A 19244-nucleotide genomic window follows, 5' to 3' on the forward strand; every position below is an offset into this window, starting at 1 on the left:
TCAACAATCATGCAGTCTGAAATGGTTTCAAGAAGGGTTTTGCTGTTGTTATTTGTTTGTTTGGGGGCCTTGCCATGAGACTTATGGGATCTTGGCTGCCCTACCAGGCATCAAACCCACGCCTCCTACAGTGCAAGCGGGGAGTGTTAACCACTGGACCGCCAGGCAAGTCCCTCAAGGAATATTAGAATTGGGCCCGATCTTAAGGGATCTGTTGGATACTGATTCTGAGAAGGAAACACAGGGGGCACTCCAGGGTAGAAGGTGGGGAGCAAGAAAAGTAGAAGAGTGTATATTCCTGAAAATCGGTGTATACATTGTCACAGAGCTTGAGTAATAGTTTTGTTCATCCGCTGACATTACTGTAAACGAAGGCTAACTTGGAAATTTAAATGTCCGAAAGTAAGACCGCCTGGTGAAGTAGCGATGAACGGTGATGCACGCGGCGATCCTGGTGCCTCTGAGGCCCCTTAGCGACACTCTCGAGTCCTAGTACCTGAAACCACCACAAGTTTGAAGCATAATCGCTCGCCTCTCTAAAACGCTCGGCCAAACTCTATGATTCCTGAGGGGGCGCGACGCTCACCTACCCGCCGCGCACGCGCGACGTCCTCCTTTTCGCACAAAGGCTGCGGGAGGAGGTGTCGGCGCAAGCGCTCTGAGCTTCTTAGAAAATAGGGTCATTATTTCGCCTCCTGGCGCAGGCTGGGTACAGAGACGCATGCGCCGTGAGGACATACGAGACTTATTTCACGCGGTGGTGACGTAATGACAGAGGAGGAGGTGGCCCAGGAACGGAAGCCGGGAGGGAACCAGGGCGGAAGGGGACTAGGGCCAGGCTTGTGTTCGGTTCCTTGGCGGGGCTGGGGTTCCGATGTGGTCCCCGGAACGGGAGGCCGAGGCCCCGGCTGGGGGAGACCCGGCGGGCCTACTGCCCCCCGAGTGGGAGGAGGATGAGGAGCGCATGTCCTTCCTGTTCTCCGCCTTCAAAAGGAGTCGCGAGGTGAACAGCACCGACTGGGACAGCAAGATGGGCTTCTGGGCGCCGTTGGTGCTGAGCCACAGCCGCCGCCAGGGGGTGGTGCGCCTGCGTCTGCGGGACTTGCAGGAGGCCTTTCAACGCAAGGGCAGCGTCCCGTTGGGGCTGGCCACCGTGCTGCAGGACCTGCTGCGGTGAGGGCGGGCCCGGCCGGGGGGCGGGGCGGCTCCCCGCGGGCAGCGACCCAGGCCGTTCTCCGGGGCGCACCGCGCCCAGTCCCGGGTCTGGCTTCCAGGAGCCGTCTGTGTTTGCTCAGTGGGCGAAGGAGGCCAGGTTAGGGGTGTTTGGAGGGAATGGAAGGTGGGGTATGGAGGAAATTGACGGGCCAGGATAGCCTGATTAGATGCGATCCAGACAGTAGGAGGAGAAGCCAGCCTGGCGGAGGTGACAGTGATCTGGACTGGAATCCCGTTATGTAGGGGCTTCAAATTTGAATAACCCCACAACAGAAGGTCTGCGAGACAGGATTTATTGAACTAAGGAAGGGCGGAGCTAAGAAGAAAGTAGTGGTGGGGGAGAGGTGTGTAGGGACCTTGCCAACAGCCCCCCGGCACAGGTGTTGTGTCTGGCCTGTCTTGGCTTGTCCTTGGCACAGGCTGTTTAGAGCGGAGGACATGACTGAGTACCTTGGTGATCCGAGAAGGTCCTGTAGGTGCTACCTGTGCGACAGGTGCAGGGTTTTTCTAGGTTCCTGAGGCTGGTAGCATGAACATCTAACAGATGTACAGCACTTTGCTGTGTACAAGTATTTTGTGTACACCATTTCATCTGGCTCCCTCAGCAGTCCTGCGGTGACAGAATTATCCTCTCAGAAGAAGCTGAATGGTTAGAGGTTATGGCAGGTCTGGACCTGGGGTCTTCTGAGTTTCAGGCATTTGCACTCGTGTTGTATATGTCCTATCCTGAGCGGCCTCTCTAGCACAGTGGCTTCGTCTGAGACTGAAGAAAGTCAACTTTCATATGTTGCTTTTAGCTCAACCCTCTTCCCAATTAAGAGATCTTCCTTCCTCCCAGCCCCCTTCCCTTGACTGACATTGATGGGGCAAGCCATTTCTAGATCTTCTCCTTTCTAGGACAGTTTCCATTCATGCGCCACATGGGGCACAGGGTAGACAGGAGCTGAAAAAGTCAGTGAGGGGCAGGAAGAATCTGAGCTTCCTTATTACAACAGGACCATCCTCTCCCACTTCCTACCCAGATACCTGTAGTACCTCTATTTCTCCTCTCCTGACTGCTGGCACCCCACTGATGCCTCCTGATGTTTGACAGGGTCTGGGACCTGAAGAATTTCTGAGGGAGACATTTTTCCATAGAAGCAGCATAGCAGAGTAGTTAACAGCTTTGATTGAGGGCCAGATGGCCTGGGTGCAAATCTTGGCTCTGCCATATGCTAAATTATGTGACCGAGGAAAAAATATGTACCTCTCCATAAGCCTCAGTCTGACCAGTTATAAAATGTGATTGTACTTAGATTTATTTTGTGTATTTGAAGAGATACTCCTTAGCACCCCTTAGCATAGTGACTGGTCCAGAGGAAGCATTCAGTAAATTTAGCTACTTATTACTAGGACTTTGAAATGCTTGTGTCTTATCTCCGCCCAAGCTTAGGACTAGCAGAAAACCCTTTCTCTCAACTGCTTTGTCTTCATCCTCATGTCTTGCCCTTGACACTAATCCATTATTGTTTTGAGCTCCGTTCGACAAGGGAAGTCTCAACATGGGTCCTGTGGCCTCCTGTGTCTCTGGAGCCTTATCAGAGAGCTTGCATTTTGGAGGCAAATTATAGTTTAGCTTTGACCTTTGTCATCGTCTCAGTCCCTCAGTTTTCTCTTGCCAAAAACTGTTGTGAGGCTTGGAGCTGGAGTGTAAACAGCACTGCTCATGGTAGCTGACATGAAGGTGCCTGGTGAATGGTGCTTATGAAGATGACGATCACATTCTTCTTTGGGCTAAGGAGGGAGGTGGGGCCATTGCAGTAAAGCCTACCACCTGCCCTTTTCTTTCTTCACTGGCAGTCGAGGGGAGCTGCAGCGGGAGTCCGACTTCATGGCCAGTGTAGACAGCAGCTGGATCTCCTGGGGGGTCGGAGTCTTCCTGCTGAAGCCCCTCAAGTGGACTCTTTCCAACATGCTAGGGGATCATAAGGTTCCTGCCGAGGAGGTGCTCGTGGCTGTGGAGCTTCTTAAGGTGGGTGATCAGGAGTAAGAGGTCTGGGTGTCATCTGGGGTGATGATAGGACCCTCCACATTTCTTGGGTGGCTTGGGTGAATCAGAAAAAAAACAGATCTTTTTTACGGGTTGACAGCTGATAACTGAGTTTATCTGACCTTCCTTTTGCTATACTTTGTAGCAATGAGTTGTTGGTTGGACTTGTACATTTCAAGGGTGAACCTCTATCTAGAAATTGTCAGTTACACACAGTTGAGTAATTTCTATATTTGTAGGGATTAATGATAAACTAAAGTTTAGAAAGCTTGGTTGCCATTTCCTCTTTCAGCTTTGCCCTCCCCTTAATGAGTAGACTGGGCTTCCCTGGTGGCTTGGTGGTAAAGAACTCGCCTGCCAATGCAGGTGATACGGGTTCGATCGCTGGATGGGGAAGATCCCCTGGAGAAGGAGATGGCAAACCACTCCAGTATTCTTGCCTGGGAAATCCCATGGACAGAGGAGCCTGGGTCGAAAAAAAAGTCTATGGGTTCCTACAGTCCATGGGTTGAAAAAGAGTTGGGCACAACTGAGTGACTAAACAGCAACAACAAATCAGCAAACTAGGCTCAGATGTCCTTCTTTCTCACTTACTTACCACCATCAAAGAAACCAGCAGGCTCTTTTCCTTTCATGCTCTTCTGGTCATTCAGTTTCCTCCTGGCCTGCCTTCTGTCCGAAGCCCAGAGCGTGCAGCTGATGCTTGACTGCTTCTCTCATCTACACCCTTGGCTCCTCTGCAGCTCTCAGGCCACACCGGAGACACCAGCAAATCAACCACCTTAGATCAGCCCCATGGTCCTTCATTTCTGCCGGAAAAAATTGCTCTGTCACCAGGAGTGGGGCTCCTTTTAAGCTCCCAGCTTTAGGAGGGCCCTCAGAGCCTCTCTGCTGCCTAGTGTTCTTGTCCCCTCTCCCCACACAAACACGCTTCACATTCTCTGCAGACACTGCACTGAGAACATAGAATCCCCTTAGTCGCACCTTCAACTTTCTGTCTTAACACTTCCAATTTGACCTCCTCTCAGCCCTGCTTTTTCCCCAAGCTCAGAGGATGAAGTGTCCTTTCTCTGTCCCATATGTGCTCTCAAGTCTGTCCCTACCCTTAGCGGCATCAGTGACCCTCCCGATCTGTATATTCCTTCCCCCTCTGTCATGCTCTCCGTCAGCCTGTAAACCCACCCCAGTTTTCCCATCTCAGGACGACTCCTTGTGGGACCAGGGGCCCCTACTGGTCACTGCTCTGTCTCTTCTTCTCAGGCAAGCTTTGCTGTCCCCACATCTTTACTTCCACACACACTTTTTTTTTTTTTTTTAAGATTATTTTATTTTATTTTTGGCTGTGCTGGATCTTCGTGGCTTTGAGAAGGCTTTATCTAGTTGCAGCCAGCAGAGGCTATTCTCTAGTTCTGATGCACGGGCTTTACATTGTGGTGGCTTCTCCTGCTGCGGAGCATGGGCTCTAGGCAAATAGGCTCAGTAGTTGTGGTACATGGGCTTAGTTGTTCTTTGGCATGTGAGATCTTCCCTGACCAGGGATGGAACCTGTGTCCTCTGCACTGCAAGGCAGATTCTTAACCACTGGACCCCCAGGGAAGCCCTCCACCTACTCTCTAACCCAGGGCAGACCTGCATCACTTCCACCACTCCACCTGACTGTGGTGGGCAAGGTTATAGTAACCTTAAGTGTGTGTGTGTGTGTTTATAAAGTTGACTGAACACTATGTCTATAAAGTAGACTTGCAGACAGTGGTTATTGTTGAAACTCACCAAGCCAACCTTCCCTGGTGGCTGGGTGGTAAAGAATCCACCTGCAATTCAGGAGACCTGGGTTCGATCCCTGAGTTTAGAAGACCCCCTGGAGAAGAGAATGGCTACCCAATCCAGTATTCTTGCCTGGAGAATCTCAAGGACAGAGGAGCCTGGCAGATTGCAGTCCATGGGGTTGCAAAGAGTTGGACACAACTGAGTGACTAACATTTGAATGCCATAATCACTTGAAGTGCAGGCTCAGAGCTGTGGAGGCTTCCACACAGCTGGGGCCAGGTCACAACCCTCAGTCCCCACCTCATGAGAAGCTCGTTTCTCCTCACCCCGACAGACAGCCCTCCTCCCTGCCACCTCAGCCTGGGGATCAAGTCTCCAAAACCTACCTGCTCTCCCTGTCCCCTGGGATTTTTGACTAAGTAGCATGCATTTTCTTCAGGAAAACACCTGTCCCCCTCTGCACTACACTCCCTCTCGGCCTCCAGGGCTCAGCCAGGGAGACACAGATACTGCTTGGTGGTTTAAGTCATTCTGGGCCAGCTCTTTCCCTCCTTGTGGTCTTTTACCTCAGGTGTTCTCCAACCTGGAGCAAAGGGAGGTCCCTCCATTTATCCTCACAGTTGTGGTTTTGGACTTAGTGTTTTGAGAGCAAAGGCAGAGATGGAGGTAGATGGGAGTAGAATCACAGAAATCTTCTAAGAATCAACAATTTTTGACAGCAGAGTAGTCTAATCCTCTTTAGGTGGAAAAACAAATCTGGCTCTTCAGGGGCATGGACTGTTAAATCTGTACTCAGTTTACATCACTACACAGAACACTTTGATGCTTAATCTCATTTGATGACATCTGCTACCAAATATATGGTGACTTCAGATACATGGTTTTCTCCTGGGAAGGAGACTTGTTTTTATGTGTGAAAATAAAGGGTCTTATCTGGATATTTTTATAAAACAAAGAAAGCCTGTTTCTGAGGTAAATAGGCTTTCCCAAGTCTAAACACAGAATACAGCCAGCAAGTTTTAATCTTATTTGAAAAAAATACAAAGCAGTAAAAATTGCCCATAGATTTTGTGATTCACAAAAATTGTACAAAGAAAGTTTCCTTTCTGTTCATCCCATGTCCACCTCTTTGGGTACATTCCCTTCCCAGTTCTGTTTGCAGAAGCACACATCCCTTCTTATTGACCTTATTATGTTACTTTCCATTTTATCTTCTTGTTAGCATTTAGTACTTCCTGAAAATCTTATTTACTTGTATTTTATCTTTCTCCCCCGCCAGAAGGGAGAAGTTTCCTGGGCCCTGGGAACAGTGCCTGGTACATAGTAGAGAGTCAGTAAATACTTGTTAACACAGTAAGTGAATATACACGTACACAATTTGTTGTTGTTCAGTTGTTCTATCATGTCTGACTCTTGGTGACCCCATGGACTGTAGCCCACCAGGCTCCTGTGTCCATGGGATTCTCTAGGCAAAAATACTGAAGTGGGCAGCCATTTCCAGGGGATCTTCCCAACCCAGGGATGGAACCTGTATCTTCTGCATTGGCAGGTGGATTCTAAACCGCTGAGCCACCAGGGAAGCCCATATACATACATATGTGTATACATTTTTTTCTGGAAATGTTACCTTATTTTACCTATTGGTCTACAACCAGCTTTTTTTCCCCACCTTAATATATTATGAGCACCCTTCTAGGTCCTTACATGATACAGATCTACTTCATTCTTTTGAATGGCTGCATAATAATCTATGGACGTGCCACAATTTATCCAATAGTTAGCACACAAATGGATATTTAAGTCATTCCAATTTCTCTGTGTTACAAAGAAATATTTCTTTGACAGCCTTGTGCCTACATGTATACTCTTCACTTTTATTTTCTAGAAATGTATATGCATATTTTAAGTTTTAACAGAAATTACCAAATTACTTTTCAAAAGTTTGTACTAATTTACACTTTCGTGAAGATTACATTAAAGTACCCAGTCTCCTCACATCCTTGCTGGCCCTGGATGACATCAGTCTTTTAAATTTTGTCAGTTTGATGAATAAAAATACTTCCTTTTTGGAATTTGAGCATCTTTTCACCTATCCACTGGCCATTTACATATTCTCTTCTCTGAATTGCCTCTATAGCCTTTGCCTATTTTTATTTTGGATTCTTTGTCTTTTATATTATTGGTAGAAGTTTTCTATTTATTAAGGGTGTGTGTGTGTGTGTGTGCATGCTTAGTCACTCAGTCACGTCTGACTTTTTGCGACCCCATGAACTGTAGTCTGCATGGGAGACCCAGGTTCGATCCCTGGGTTGGGAAGATCCCTTGCAGAAGGGCATGGCAACTCATTCCAGTATTCTTGCCTAGAGAATCCCATACAGTCCATGGGGTTGCTAAGAACTGGATATGACAGAGAAACTACACTTTCATATATATGTGTGTGTGTATATATATGTATATATAAAAGATGTATTTAGTATTAAGAATTTAATATTGTCTCTCAGTTTCTTGTTTTCATTTTTACTTAAGATGTCTTTTACCATATAAAAGTTTTTATATTTCTATAGATTTTTCAAATTTTCCTTTTCAGCTACTGAATTTCTGCTGTTACTTAGAAAGGTGTAACTTTTCTGCTCTTGCTTAGAAAGACATAACCCTCTACTTCAGAGGTTAATAAGATTTTTTTTTAAGCATTTTCTTCAAATATTTTATGTTTTAATTTTCTCAATTTAAATGTTAATGAAGTAGTAGGTATTTTTGTATATGTGGTAAAGAAGACTCAGACTTGGTGCTGCTGTTCGTGACTGTTCCTCTTCCCAAGATGACCTTCCCACCAACATCCCACCTAATGACTTACCTGCAGGATTCTGCTCAACAACCGTTTTTTTCTGAGCAATTGCTGAACTCCTGGGTAGTCCTTCTCTGTATTTTCATAGCATCCTGTGCATACTTCAGTACATATTTCTTACTTGCAGAAGACTGAAAGAGTAATTTCCACAAAGGAGGAAGACAGTGGCATTGTTTCTTGGAACCTGTATTTCTTAGACTTCTCATCTAAGTCTAAAGATTCCTAAATTCTCACAAAAATCCCATCCCATACTTCGCTCTTGGGGCTGTTTCTAGACTTAGTACTATTCCAGTTTGCAAGATTGCCATTTGGCATAAAAGTGAAGAGACCGGGACTGGCAGGGAGTTTAGACATCATCTCCATCCACCTTCTCCAGCTTGCCAAGGACCAGTGAGACCAACTGGTCCAGGATCACACAGGCTGGCCTGACCACCAGCCTTGGCTCTTCATCTGTGGCCATGCTACCACACCACACTGCTTCATTCTCCCCTTGGGGGACTATAGGCCAGGGAGATGCAGGAACACGGAGTCCCAAATGGAAGGGCAAGCCCAGAGTTGGCTCCCAACATACCATGTACCTTATTTCACCCATGTTCACCAGACATTCCTCCGAGGTTTAAGAAAAAACATGAATCCTTTTTCCTTTTCCAAAGCTGAGGACAGAGTGGGTGCTCCCCTGCTCTTACCTCATGTGATCATGGATCTGAAGCACGGGCTCAGGGCTCTCGGGTTTCTGGGGGCAGCGATTCCTCCCCACAAGCACTTTGCACTTCCCCTGCAGGAGAAGGCTGAGGAGGTGTACCGTCTGTATCAGAACTCCCCGCTCTCCTCACACCCTGTGGTGGCCCTGTCAGAGCTCAGCACCCTGTGTGCGGGCTCCTGTCTGGACGAGAGGACCTTCTACCTGGTGTTGCTGCAGCTGCAGAAAGAGAAGCGGGTCACGGTCCTGGAGCAGAATGGGGAGAAGGTACGGGAAAGCATTCCTTCTCCCCTCACTCCCCGAGACCTAGTCCACTGTGTGCTGACATAGCCGCCAGCACCCCTGCCCAGTGGTTTCTCAGCATTTGGGGTCACAGCAGCAGTAATTTGTCCCTGTCCCTTCAGATCGTGAAGTTTGCCCGAGGCCCCCATGCCAAGGTCTCTCCTGTCAACGACGTGGATGTCGGGGTCTACCAGCTGATGCAGAGTGAACAGCTGCTGTCCCGCAAGGTGGAGTCCTTGTCCCAGGAAGCCGAGAGGTAACTCCCCCTGAGCTGAGTGTCCCTGACCCCACCCTGGCCCGCCTTCAGAGCTGGCAAAGCACTGGAGACCATGGGCTCTTTAAAAAGGAGAATTAAGGTTATATTTTGCTGATTAGGAAAGTACTAACTGCTCAGTGCAACAGTCACAGAAAGCACCAATTATCACAAAGGAAAACAAAATTAATTCTTCCCCCTACAAGTGCAGCTGTTAGCACTGTGTTTATGTTCTTCCAAGCCATCATCCATTTAACCAGTGTTTACTGAGCTAGGCCTTATCTTGGGGATACGTTGAGTTGGCCGAAGAGTTCATTCGGGTTTTTTTGTAAGATCTTACAGAAAAACCCGAATGAACTCTTTAGCCAGCCCAATAGTAGTGAATGAGCCAGGTCTATACAGCCTTCTGGGGGTCTTGGTGAGGGACCCCTGCCCTTCCCCTCGGATGACCATGCAAGACATCCCTGCTGAAGACACGTATGCGCTTCCCTGTAAAGTAGGATATATAGGCGTGGAATCAGAATATGCTTGTTCACACCCTCTTACAGCGGGAGAATCCCCACCTTGTGGGAATGGCAAGGTCATTGGAGGTGTTAGGAAATCATTCCCTGCCTGCTGGCTTTCCAGGTGGCACTAGTGATAAAGAATCTGCCTACCAATGCAGGAGACATAAGAGACTTGGATTTGATCCCTGGGTCAGGAAGATCCCCTGAAGGGGAGCATGGCAACTCACTCCAGTATTCTTGCCTGGGAAAATCCCATGGACAGAGGAGCCTGGCAGGCTATAGTCTGTGTGGTCACAAAGAGTCAGACACGCCTGAAGCAACTTAGCACACCCTACCTGCTAGCTCCCAGGATAGCAGTCTGTCTTTAAGGCACCTTGTCAACCTGTTTTCCCTCTCTATGAATTGAAATAACTTTTCCTTGGTCATTTGCCTTCCCCACATGCAGACCTCCCCTCCCAACTCATATCTCAACCTGCTGCAGGGGTTTGGCCGTGGGCGATTGGGCTCATTTTTCTGGCCACTGGGTGAAATGAATTTGCTCTTCAGATTTGAAAAGTACCTTCACCAAAAGTGCTACTTGTGGGGACACTTGAGGACCCTGCCATCCCCCTCCTATGGCCTTGTCATCTTAAGCTGTCCCTTTGTTTGTAGGTATAAAGAAGAAGCCCGCCGGGCATGCCGAGCAGGGAAGAAGCAGCTGGTGAGTTTTCTCTCCCCACTCCCCACCTGCAGCTGTGTCCTGGTGCCCTAGGATGGCAGTGAGAGGAGCCCAGTTCAGAGAGCAGCCTTCTCAGGGCTAGAGCAGAACATCTGTGGGTGGCCTAGGCATCATGATGGCTTGCTTTACAAACCCGGGGTGGGTCTTACTTCTGGGAAGGGCTCTCTTCCTTGGGCCCTTTGGCCTACCTGGTTTGGCCTTGACCATGTCTCCATGCCCCCCCAGGCCCTGAGGTCTCTCAAGGCCAAGCAGCGGACAGAGAAGCGCATCGAGGCCCTGCATGCCAAGCTGGACACAGTTCAAGGCATCCTGGACCGGATCTATGCTTCGCAGACAGATCAGATGGTAGCCACTGCCCCTCTGCCCCAGTGTTTGGCCAGTCTGGGCGGTGCCTGCCCCTTCTCCCTTCCATTGAGGCTTTGCTGTCTGGAGAAGTCTGGGGTTCTTTCAGGATATGGTTGGGACTGCCTTTGCCCCTCCTGTTGGGAAGTTTTGGGCTCAGTTGACATGGGGTGAATCGTGCATGGGTAAGGGGAAAAAAATCTAAAGCTGTCTTCTGGAGACGGAACAGTGTGGTCTGTATTTTGCCCAGTGCTCTTCATCTGCACTGATCACTGCTTTCTCTTTAGGTTTTCAATGCCTATCAGGCCGGGGTGGGAGCGCTGAAACTCTCCATGAAGGATGTCACAGTGGAGAAGGCGGAGAGCCTTGTGGATCAGATCCAGGAGGTATGGGAGTTGGGCAGGACACACACCTACACTGGACAGTTCTGAGGACAGAAGTGACTTTGTTGTCACTTTCCCCAACTGTTGACCTTGTGAACTTGAGGAAGCTTTCCCCAATTCTCAGATGGGGCAGCACTACTTTGTAACCCTGAACACTGAAACCCAAAGACCGAGATCCCCAGAGACGCATTCAGAGTTCACGGCCTGGTACTTTTCTCTTGCAGCTGTGTGACACCCAGGACGAAGTTTCTCAGACACTGGCTGGCGGGGTAACCAATGGCCTAGGTGAGCTGACAAGATGATTCTGTCGTCTTTCCTCTTTAAGCAGACTTTGCCTCCCTGTGCGGGGATGGGTCTGGCCAGGATCTGTTCTCCTAATGCAGGCAGGGCTCTCCCCCATCTCCAGGGCGTCTCCGCAGGAGTAATGGGAAGGAATTGGCCTTTCCTCCTTGACAGGTTGTTGACCAGCCCCTTGGCACTCCAGGGCCCCTTACTCCCTGGGCGTCTTCCTAGGGCAAGGAGAAGCAGGGTCAGTTCCTTGGTATCAACAAAATACACCTCCTCAATGACTTAGCTCTGTGTGTGGACAAAGAGTATCCACTCAAAGGTGCCCTCTACCTCCCAACTCACACGATTGATTTATTGATTGATTGGCTGTGCTGAGTCTTTGTTGCTGCACATGGGCTTTCTCTCGTTGCAGGGTTCAGGCTTCTCCTTGTGGTGGCTTCTCTTGTCACGGAGCACGGGCTCTCTACAGCACAGGCTCAGTAGTTGTGGCGCATGGGCTTAGTTGCCCCACGGCCTGTGGGATCTTCCTAGATGAGGGATTGAACCTGTGTTCCCAACATTGGCAGGCAGACTCTTAACCACTTGACCACGAGGAAAGCCCATCACACAGTTTCTTTTTAATAATCCTTCAAGAAGACCTGGCATCTTTTGTAAAGCTGAGCTGGGTTTGCTCTCCACAGTCCTTGATCATTAATGCATTTCCTCCCTGGACTTCCATGTGTCCTTACGTCGTCTTTTCTCACCAGACTTTGACAGTGAGGAACTGGAGAAGGAGTTGGATATCCTGCTTCAGGACACCACCAAAGAACCTTCGGATCTGCCCGACAACCCCCAGGAAACGTTTTATAGCAACAGTGTGCCTAACACCAGGATCTCAGATGCCGAACTTGAAGCTGAACTTGAGAAACTGTCCTTATCAGAGGGAGGTAGGGAGCTGTGTTTCCAGGGTGGCTGGTGGGCTTGTGACACTCTGGCTGATAATCGCCAGACTCAAGATTAATGGGTCCCAGCACTCTTGCTCCATCTGCCAGGGTACCAAATGGGGGAAGGGAGTCCTGGGCTCCTTATTTATATTAAGACTCAGTCCCTTAAACACTGGGGTGCTTTCATCTCAGAGATCTGCCACAGAGTTCAGCCATTTCTTCTCTCTGCAGGTTTGGTCCCAAGCAGGAAATCTCCAAAAAGACAATTGGAACCGACTCTCTAAAGCCATTGTAGGACCCTCGAGTGAAGAACCCTCATGTCAGAGAGACACCAGGCTTGCGTGTATGTGTGTGTGTGTACATAGTTATTTAAACGAGAAACTCGGAATGTGTTGGGAAGAGGCGGAAGGACAACCGCTGCTGCATCTGGATGCTACCACTTACCACAGGACAGATAGAGTTTCTGGAAGCATGCACCCAAGGCGTGCTGCCAGCCAAGGTCATGGCCCTGCCTTCTCATCTTTCTAGTGCCACAGTTTATACGGTTCTATGTGTGCCCTGTCGTCTCTCATAGCCTGCAGTCCTGCCACGGGCTCAGTTAGGTTTGTCTTCCCCCACCAGCTTCATTCTGGCCAGTGAAGGCGAAAGATTTTGTGCAGCTTTGCCAAATCAGAGTCTGTCCTCATGGCCCCTCCCCACCCCCCACCGTGTTTAGAGGAGTTAATTCTGTCTATTGATCTGTTACACAGCTCCCAGCCTCTCTCTGTTCCCTCTGGTAATGAGAAGGAGGAGAATCAAACAGCTGCCACTTTAGGGAGAAACGCACAGTGTAAAACAAGGGGGGAAATGCCAATTTCTTCCCATTACTCCTGTGGAGAAGCCCAGTAGAGAGGGGAGTGGGGAAGAGCCCTGCCTGCACTGGGGCTCCCTGGGGTCCATTGTCAGATTCTCCAGGTGTTCAGAAAGAGAGGTCACCCCCAAGTGGGTCAGAGTTGTGACAGTTGGAGAGGGGTCTCGTGGGGTTGATGGACACAGCTGCCTCTTCCATCTTATGCAAAAGAACATCTGTTGACTGGAGAAAGGGTTACTCTGGGTCTTTTGAACTTGACAGAAGCCCAGGTGACTACAGGGCCCCAGGAATCCGAACCCCATCTGCTTTCTTAAAAAGGTATCTTTGCCTTGCCCCCATGGTGAATAACTTAAATATAACTTGAACACAAATCAGAAGAATCCATACAACAACACACCTCCCCTTCGTGAGCCTGGCAGAAAAACACAGGTTCTTTTGTTTGAATTTCAAAGGCATCTTATGTTGTGGCCCAACGCTCAGGGCAGGGCATCTGAGCCAGGATGTGCAATAGAAGCAGAAGACTGTGGCCTTGGCCACGTCAGCTGTGTGCTTCCCCGGTCCTGCTCTGCACCCAGCCCCGCCTCCTGGAGGCCCATCTTCCTACTTCCTTTGACAAATAGGGGAGGATGGTGGGGGGACAGGCAGGAGAGGGTCTGAATGTGCTGGCATCAGGGAGAAGACAAAACACCAGCCACACCGCTGCCCTGCCGCGCAGTCCCCAACGCCTGCCTGGCCCCTGGCCCTGCCCCTCCCGCTGGGGGTGGCGGAGAATGAGGGGAGGCATCTGCTCCAGGCCAGGAGCACGATCACTGTTCCACAAATTTCTCTCCCACTTGGCCTTGGGAAACTGATATGTTGGGGGTAAAAAGAAACAATCACTATTTTTTCTTTTTTTATCTGGTAAATAATTAAAAGAAAAAGCCCGAGTGCTTAGTCTTCCTCTCTCTTTCATTTTTTTCTCCTTTGAACTGTTTATTTTGTATTGGGGTATATGGGCTTCCTTGATGGCTCAGTTGGTAAAAAATCCTCCTACAATGTAGGAGACCCAGGTTTGATCCCTGGGTGGGGAAGTTCTGGAGAAGGGAATGGCTACCCACTCTAGTATTCTTGATTGGAGAATCCCATGGACAGAGGAGCCTGGCAGGCTACAGTCCTTGGGGGCATACGAGTCAGACACAGCTTAGCAACTCAACCACCACCACCTACCCAATTAACAATCTGATAGTTTTCAGCTGAATGGCAAAGGGACTCAGCCTTAGATGTACAAGTATCCATTCTCCCCCAAACTCCTCTCCAATCCAGGCTGCCACATAATATTTAGCAGCATTCCATGTGCTATACAGAAGGTAGGTCCTTGTTGGTTATCCATTTTAAATATAGCAGTATGTACCTGTCCATCCCAAACTCCCTAGCTATCCCTTCCACCCCTCTTTCCCCGCCGGCAGCCATAAGTTCAACATGTCTGTTCTTTAGGTTATCCAAGTGCCTTGTTCCTTCCTGCTCCCCCATCCTCCCCTCCAGCATACACACACTGGTGCCACAGGAGAAGGCTGACTGGCTCCGAAGCAGGTGTCCTGAGTTGCTGTGAAAGTGGTCAGCCTACCCTATCGCTCTCTCAGGCTGAGACTATTATTCAATGACCTCCTTTATTTAAGAGTGTGCCACCATTTTCCTTACTTTCTTCTTTTCCCAGCTCTCTTTCCTCTGCCTGTATGACCATATTTTAGCCTGGCACCAGTAGTTATTCAGCACATGTTACAACGGTGGGGTTTGTCATCCTTGAGGGGAGACAGGCTTTGAACCTGAGAGCAGAGCTAGAACAGACTGGAAGTTCTGCCGCGCTCTAGGTATGTCAGCAGGTGAACCAAACAGGAAAAGGAGTCATGAGGAGCCTGGAGCAGAGACAGTTGGAACAGAACAGAAGATCCCTGGGGGGAGAAGATCCCCAGGAGGAGGAGAATGACGACCCACTCCAGTATTCTCGTCTGAAAAATCTCACAGACGGAGGAGCCTGGCGGGCTCCAGTCCACAGGGCTGCAGAGTAGGACACAGCTGATACACTGAACACACAGAGTGAAGATGGGCCAGGTTCTCTGGCGTGGAAGTGTAGTAGGGAACCCACTCCACCTCCCAGAAAAGTTAAGTGCCCACACTATGAGCCTCTTATCTGTTCTCCTGTTACTTTCTCCTGCTGACCTGAGCTGCAGAGGAGTCCTGGTTTCAGTGTTTCAGCCTGGTTCTTCACTATGGGACGGAAATTAAAAGAAGAGGTTTGAGTCTAGGCTGGATCAGACTGAAGAGAGGAAGCCACCCTCTGGTGGTGACTGCATTTTCAGGATGGGGATCCCCTTGGGGGGCCTGGGTCTGGCCTCAGGATTCTCCTCTTGGAGCTGACACAGTTTACTAAGGGAACTGGTGAGTTTTCCTCTGTGTGGAGAGAAATCACATCTATGGAGATGAATCAGGTTCAGACACTGCCCTGTGGGGTCCAGACACACAGCATGGACTTAAGTGATCAGGGAGGCTTCATTTAAAGAGACTACAGCCAGGTTCTCATTTCCCTTGAATACTTCCTTGGGTTTTTAGAATCTTGTCAAGTAATCTACGAGTTTTATAATATCATCTATCCATGATTCCACTGAGATCACGTTGAGAAAATGTAACGAATCAGGTGGAGACTGGTCCTGATTGGGTATCAGGAAATCTGTTTTCAGTTCTCACCTTGTTTATGAGCACTCAGTCGCTCAGTCATGCCTGACTCTTTTGTGACCCCATGGACTGTAGCCCACCAGGCACCTCTGTCCATGGGATTCCCCCTCAGGCAACAATACTGGAGTGGGTTGTCATTTCCACATTAGCCACTAACTTGTAGCTTTGGAAACTGGCCTCTCATTTCTTATCTGTAAAGAGGAGCAGACGAGGTGACTCTGGACTTCCGATTCTCTTAAGGTCTCTCTGGGTGGTCTGCTTCTCCCTTCTCGTGAACCCTTGCTGTCTTGTGACGGGCATCGGGGAAGTGCCACAGAAAATGCCTGGAAAAGTGTCTGGGGAGTCCCTAGTCCCTGCCAGCTGGGGACATCGATGTGTGCGGAGGGCGCTGGGTGGCGGGGGGGGGGTGGGGGTGGCGGGGGGGGGTGGCGGGGGGGGGTTGCTGGGAGGAAAGGGGGTGGGGCACAGCCTCAGAACCTTCTGGGCCTCCCAGAGAGCAGCTCTTAGCCAGAGGCCTGCGGCTGGGTGGGCTCTGAGGTTGGTTACCCAGTCGTGGGAGGGCCCAGGAAGAGTGAAGCTTATGTGATAATAACAGTTGCTTGAAGGGTGGAGAGAGCATCCAAGGCTGAGTAGACCCTCAGAAAGAGATCAGGATGTTCTGGTTCAATCTGCTGGAAAGTCATCAAGGCCATTGGAAAAGAGCCATTTAGAAGGATGTAGCCACTGGCAGAGCTGCTGATGCAAAAGGAATCCAAACGCAACTTGGCCTTGGGGTTGATGGGGGAGTTTGGGAGCCCTCTTTTCTTTTGAAGTATTTTACTGTTTTTTCTACCAGCGTCTCATTTTGACTCAAGTTGCAGCTACTCTTTGGGAGAAGTGGAGTTCCTTTTATCCTCCTACATGGAAATAACAGGCACCCAATACCCAAGGATGAGAATCTGAAGGAGCCTCAGCAATTGGAGGCAAAACCATGTTTTCATAGACAAGGACACAGAAGCTTAGGCGACTGGCCCAAAGCATAGAGTTCACGGGGGAATTCAGGACTGCTAACTTCCAGGCTATTCTCTGTGTTACACCAGGCTCTTCCTAAGGCCGACTCTCCAAACCACATCACTCCAAAGTACTTCCCGTGTTTGGTGTTGGGTACATGGGTGGTTGGTGGTCAGTTGTGTCCATGCTTTGAGCTGGCAGGTCAGCTTCTTCTGGCTGTCAGCGCTGCGATTACACAGACTTCTGCGGGTAGAAAACTGCCTCCTAACTGGCTGGCCATTTTCCAATTTTGAGGAAAACCAAGGACAGTCTTCACATGGTTCCTTTGCTGATAGGCACTATAACTTGAATCTTTTTTATTTGTATTTTGTAGCAGGCACATCAACTGTGCAGAAAAATTGCAGCTCTGGGCTGCACACCAGTTCCTGAAGGAGCCAGACTCAGGGCCCTCATGAGATAACCAGTGGGTGATTAGATGACACTAACCATTCCCCCAAGGGACCCCCAAAGCCTGTCATGAACTCTTGCTGCTTACTGTGTAGTCACTCAGTCTAGTCACTCAGTCGTATCCAACTCTTTTGCAACCCTATGGTCTGTAGCCCGCCAGGCTCCTCTGTCCATGGGATTTTTCTAGGCAAGAATACTGGAATGGGTTGCCATTTCCTCCTCCAAGGGATCTTCCCAAGCCAGGGATGGAACCCTTGACTCCTGTGACTCCTGCATTGGCAGGGAGATTCTTTACCACCTCATACTGCAGCATGGATCACACGTCAGCTAGTAGATTCCCATTGCTCTGCATGGGTGATGAATGCTGGCTGGCTTACTGGGTGATCACATGATAGGCTAGCCTAGAATAATAGAAACATTTTTAGATTATATATGTTGGAAGAGAATTCAGGCACGCAAAATATTATGCTGCAGTTCTAAACGCAGGAAAGTTAAAAATGAACAAATCCAGGTTTTTGTGCCTGTGATATATGAACTAACATAGCAGTACAGGAAAGAAGAAAATTTAATTTTATTTATTTATTTATGGCTGTGCTGGGTCTTCATTGCTGCATGCGGGTTTTCTCTAGTTGCAGCGATTGGGGGCTCCTCTGTAGTTGCAGTGTGCGGGCTTTTCATTGTGTTGGTTCTCTTGTTGAAGAGCACAGGCTCTTAAGCAAAGGCTCTGTAGTTGTGGCGCATGAGCTTAGTTACTCCATAGCATGTGGGATTTTCCTGGACAAGGGATCGAACCCATATCCCTGCATCAGCAGGTTGATTCTTAACCACAGGACCACCCAGAGAGTCCAAGAAAGAAGTTTTAGACTGAGCCCCTGCTTTCCAGGAACTTGAAGTCAGAGGAAGTGTGTCTTAGTTTAGGCTGTTACAACAAACTCCACAGATTGTGTGACTACACACAGTAGCAATTTATTTCTTATAGTTCTGGAGTCTGGAAGTTGGATATCAGAGTACCAGCATGGTCTGGTTCTGGTGAGGGTCATCTCTCTTCTGGGTTGCAAATGGCCCCTTCTCACATCCTTACATGGTGGAAAGAGGACAAGGACAATCAATGTCTGGCATCTCCTTATAAAGGTACTAATCCCATTCACAAGGGCTCCACACTTAGGGCCTGATTATAGCTCCCAAAAGCCTTACCTCCTAATGCCATTACATTGGGGGTTAGGATTTCAACATATGAACTTCGGGGAGACACAAATGTTCAGCCTATGGGAAAGGGTAATTCCAAGATACTAGCACAATGAAAGATTAGTACAGCACTAGGCATCTGCAGGGCAGTGGGTGGCTGGGTCAGCAAGAAAATCCCCAATCTTGAACTCTGGCTCCTATTATAATGCAGTCACAGTACTTTTTTTCTGTTCTAATCCCAACAAGGGCAAGAGTTGTGATTCTGATCACCCTACCAGATTTATGAAGCGCACACACATGACATGCTGTTTCTTGTAAACTGCAGTTTTTCTGCAAGTTTTCTATGAAGAATTCTCTTTGATTATAGGAAAGGATTGGAAAAGAAACTTCCAGAAACCAGAACCGAATTTGTTTTGGTTTACCAGGAGAACCAGAGCTTCTGGGAGTGGGGTCCTTTCTAGAATGGACCCAAATCTCAGCCGTCTTTACCAATTTCCAGGGTTAGAAGCGAGCTGTAGGCATTGTCTCGGTCACTAATAAGAGGATGGCGGCCCACAGGGTTCTCTGCCGTCAGGACTCCCCAGATCCCTCCCTCTTCCCAAAGAGAATATTTCTTCTGGTCCTCCCGAGTGCAGAGAGGGGCCATGGTAGGAAGAGGTAATCTTTCTAGATGAAAGAAAAAAAGGCTTTAAAGTCGGGGTTCTTGTTTAGAGTCGCACTTGTCCAGTCTCAACTCGGTTGGTTACTCCTGAGGCTGGGAAGGGGCTGGGACTTGGGAACACGGGGATGGAGCTCGGAGGGGCGGGGACTGG

General features: G+C 49.0%; 1 protein-coding gene and 1 long non-coding RNA gene across 4 annotated transcripts; one reads left to right on the forward strand and one right to left on the reverse strand.

Moving 5' to 3' along the window:
• Positions 1-805: 805 nt before the first annotated feature.
• Positions 806-14027, forward strand: CHMP7 (charged multivesicular body protein 7). 3 transcript variants are annotated; one of them, XM_081515205.1, is made up of 10 exons: positions 806-1312; positions 3055-3226; positions 8638-8823; positions 8961-9094; positions 10249-10297; positions 10541-10660; positions 10945-11043; positions 11265-11325; positions 12075-12254; positions 12483-14027. In XM_081515205.1, the coding sequence occupies exons 2-10, from the start codon at positions 3086-3088 to the stop codon at positions 12533-12535; spliced, it is 1023 nt and encodes a 340-aa protein (XP_081371331.1). In that variant the 5' UTR covers positions 806-1312; positions 3055-3085; the 3' UTR covers positions 12536-14027. The 3 variants fall into 3 exon arrangements, with proteins under 3 accessions (XP_081371331.1, XP_081371320.1, XP_081371309.1); XM_081515194.1 differs by having other exon boundaries at positions 806-1173; XM_081515183.1 differs by lacking the exon at positions 11265-11325 and having other exon boundaries at positions 806-1173.
• LOC145515268 (uncharacterized) lies at positions 1493-8905 on the reverse strand. Its single transcript, XR_014060821.1, has 4 exons — positions 8543-8905; positions 7866-7987; positions 3843-4053; positions 1493-3298 (listed from the first exon to the last, which is right to left on the reverse strand). It is a non-coding gene; the product is annotated as an uncharacterized LOC145515268 (long non-coding RNA).
• Positions 14028-19244: the final 5217 nt, after the last annotated feature.

This window comes from Giraffa tippelskirchi, chromosome 1 (genome assembly GCF_054371585.1).
Source record: "Giraffa tippelskirchi isolate mGirTip1 chromosome 1, T2T-mGirTip1v1.2.pri, whole genome shotgun sequence".
Taxonomy (NCBI): domain Eukaryota; kingdom Metazoa; phylum Chordata; class Mammalia; order Artiodactyla; family Giraffidae; genus Giraffa; species Giraffa tippelskirchi.